General features: G+C 35.7%; 1 protein-coding gene across 1 annotated transcript in view; it reads right to left on the reverse strand.

Annotated features, from left to right (window-relative positions):
- Nucleotides 1-679: 679 nt before the first annotated feature.
- The window catches only part of LOC104166160 (chromosome unknown open reading frame, human C7orf60), a 24,820-nt gene continuing 23,492 nt past the window's right edge, over nucleotides 680-2,007 (reverse strand). The window contains exon 5 of the mRNA XM_009706004.1: nucleotides 680-1,888. Coding sequence (XP_009704306.1) covers nucleotides 1,259-1,888 — 630 coding nt within the window. The 3' untranslated portion in view covers nucleotides 680-1,258. The remainder of the gene's footprint in view (nucleotides 1,889-2,007) is intronic.

Raw genomic sequence — 2,007 nt, forward strand, 5'->3', positions numbered from 1 at the left:
ACTGAATCCTCTATTTTTACTACTGAACAGAATTGTTTTTCCTGCAAAAACTCACAAATTTATTACACAAGTTAAAAAACATAATAGATGTAAACCACTTCTATTCCATCTCCTTACAGTGCAGACCAGTTTTCAGACAGCTATGGGGTTTTTATTTAAGTAAACAGAAGATTTTTGGGTCCAAATAAACAAAAAAATAAGCAAACTTCACTTGCGTGGTCTGAATACACGGCCTTGTGCAAATATGTGTATCCTTGAAAAACTTGTATAATAATGCTCCTTTTTATTAAATCGGTTGGTAGTTACCGTATAATTTGGGAGGTCTACAAATAAGGACGATTAGAGAAAATGTTGTTTGCTTTTAAAATGCATAAATAATTTACTTTAAAACAGGACAAAACCCACCCTATCCCCCCAAAAACACAGTGTGAAGAGAATACAGAACACTGTCATCGGGGAAATACTGATCCATGTTAGTGCTTGTACACTCATAAAATTGCAAAATCATGTTCCAGCTTTGAAGTGAAACATAATTGTCTAGACGTACCATACTGCTCTCGGGGGGATAACATCTTCAGAAATCTCATGTCTAACTGATATTTATGCAATGAAGTTACATTAACGTATGTATAACTATGGATGAATATATTCCAGTGTTTTGGTGTTATCTCGATTTGGTGTTATCTCAAGAGGGCTGCAAGAAACATAAAAATCAAATGTGCAAACACTATTCTTTCATTCTGGTTAAGCCTGGACTGGAGAAACTCATTTTGGAAAAAAAATGTTGTTCCATAAGAAGGGACATGTGTAAGCAAGTGTCTTAACCTATCTGCACATTTAATTAAAGTGCAAATTATTTCTTCCTACATATACTTCTCAGAAGCCCACCAACTCCAGTGCCTTAAGCTCAACCACACTGAGTTAAAATATTGAAACAACATTTAACAAATTAAATAGAATTCACACTTCACAGCACTAAAGAAAAGAATGGTACCTTTCTGGAAAAAAAAATTAGTGATACAAATCTAAAGAAAGTAACAGCAATTTATGCTATGACATGAGTCATTTGCATAAAACTTGTATTTTTTCCACTTTCATACAAGAATAAATTTTAAAATTCAGAAGTAGAAAAAAATAGCAAACTCTGTAAACCTTTGCATTTTCTTTATGCAAACCATTTTTGTGTGCTGAGCCCATGTTAGTATAGCAAAATTAGTTAAGCAAGAAGTTTGACTGAAAGGGCATTTCAATGACTATATTAACTTAGAAGCAATATAGGATCTTCTAGCTCATAGAAAGGAATTGAACTAGACTGGCTTTCTCCAGAGTCTGAGTCATAAGGAGCATCAGGTAGCTCCATAAAACCATAAGCTAGCTGTTCATCTTCCATATCCGATCGAACATAGCAGGAAGTGTTGGAATACTCCTCATCCTCTATACTGTTGAAATCCTGTGGGATATACAACATTCCTGGGTAGTTCCTGCTAACTAAGTCACTTGTTGTTTGGAGGGAAGTTTTCCTAAATGCCATCAGGTGCATGTGAGAAAACTTGGAATACTTGAAGCGTTTAAAACCCAAGGACTCTATGGCAATTTTCCAGCTTTTCATCATCATAGCCCGGCGATTCTGATGAGATGAATCAGGAGTTATTACAAGCAATAAGCCATTTAATACGAGAAGTTCGTGTGCCTTCTTGCAGCATATCCATCGCTGATAGGGTGATGGAAAGTAAGAAAGGAGGAGTGAGAAAACGACAACATGGAATAATTCTCCAGGCAGAGAATCAATGGGATTTTTCAGTTGCTTAAGAAAGGCATCTATAGCATCTTGTGCCAGTTGGAGAGGTTGCTGAATCTGAAGATTTAAGAAGTCACATTTGTATACGCTCTGGTGGAATAAGAAAAACAGAAAACCAAACAAACATCAAGGTTAGTTTAAAGAGCAAATACAATCCAAATCCACAGAAAATCAATTACGACCTCTCTGTTCCCTTGAGGAAACGTCAA

This window comes from Cariama cristata, unplaced genomic scaffold (genome assembly GCF_000690535.1).
Source record: "Cariama cristata isolate BGI_N322 unplaced genomic scaffold, ASM69053v1 scaffold6278, whole genome shotgun sequence".
NCBI classification, from domain to species: domain Eukaryota; kingdom Metazoa; phylum Chordata; class Aves; order Cariamiformes; family Cariamidae; genus Cariama; species Cariama cristata.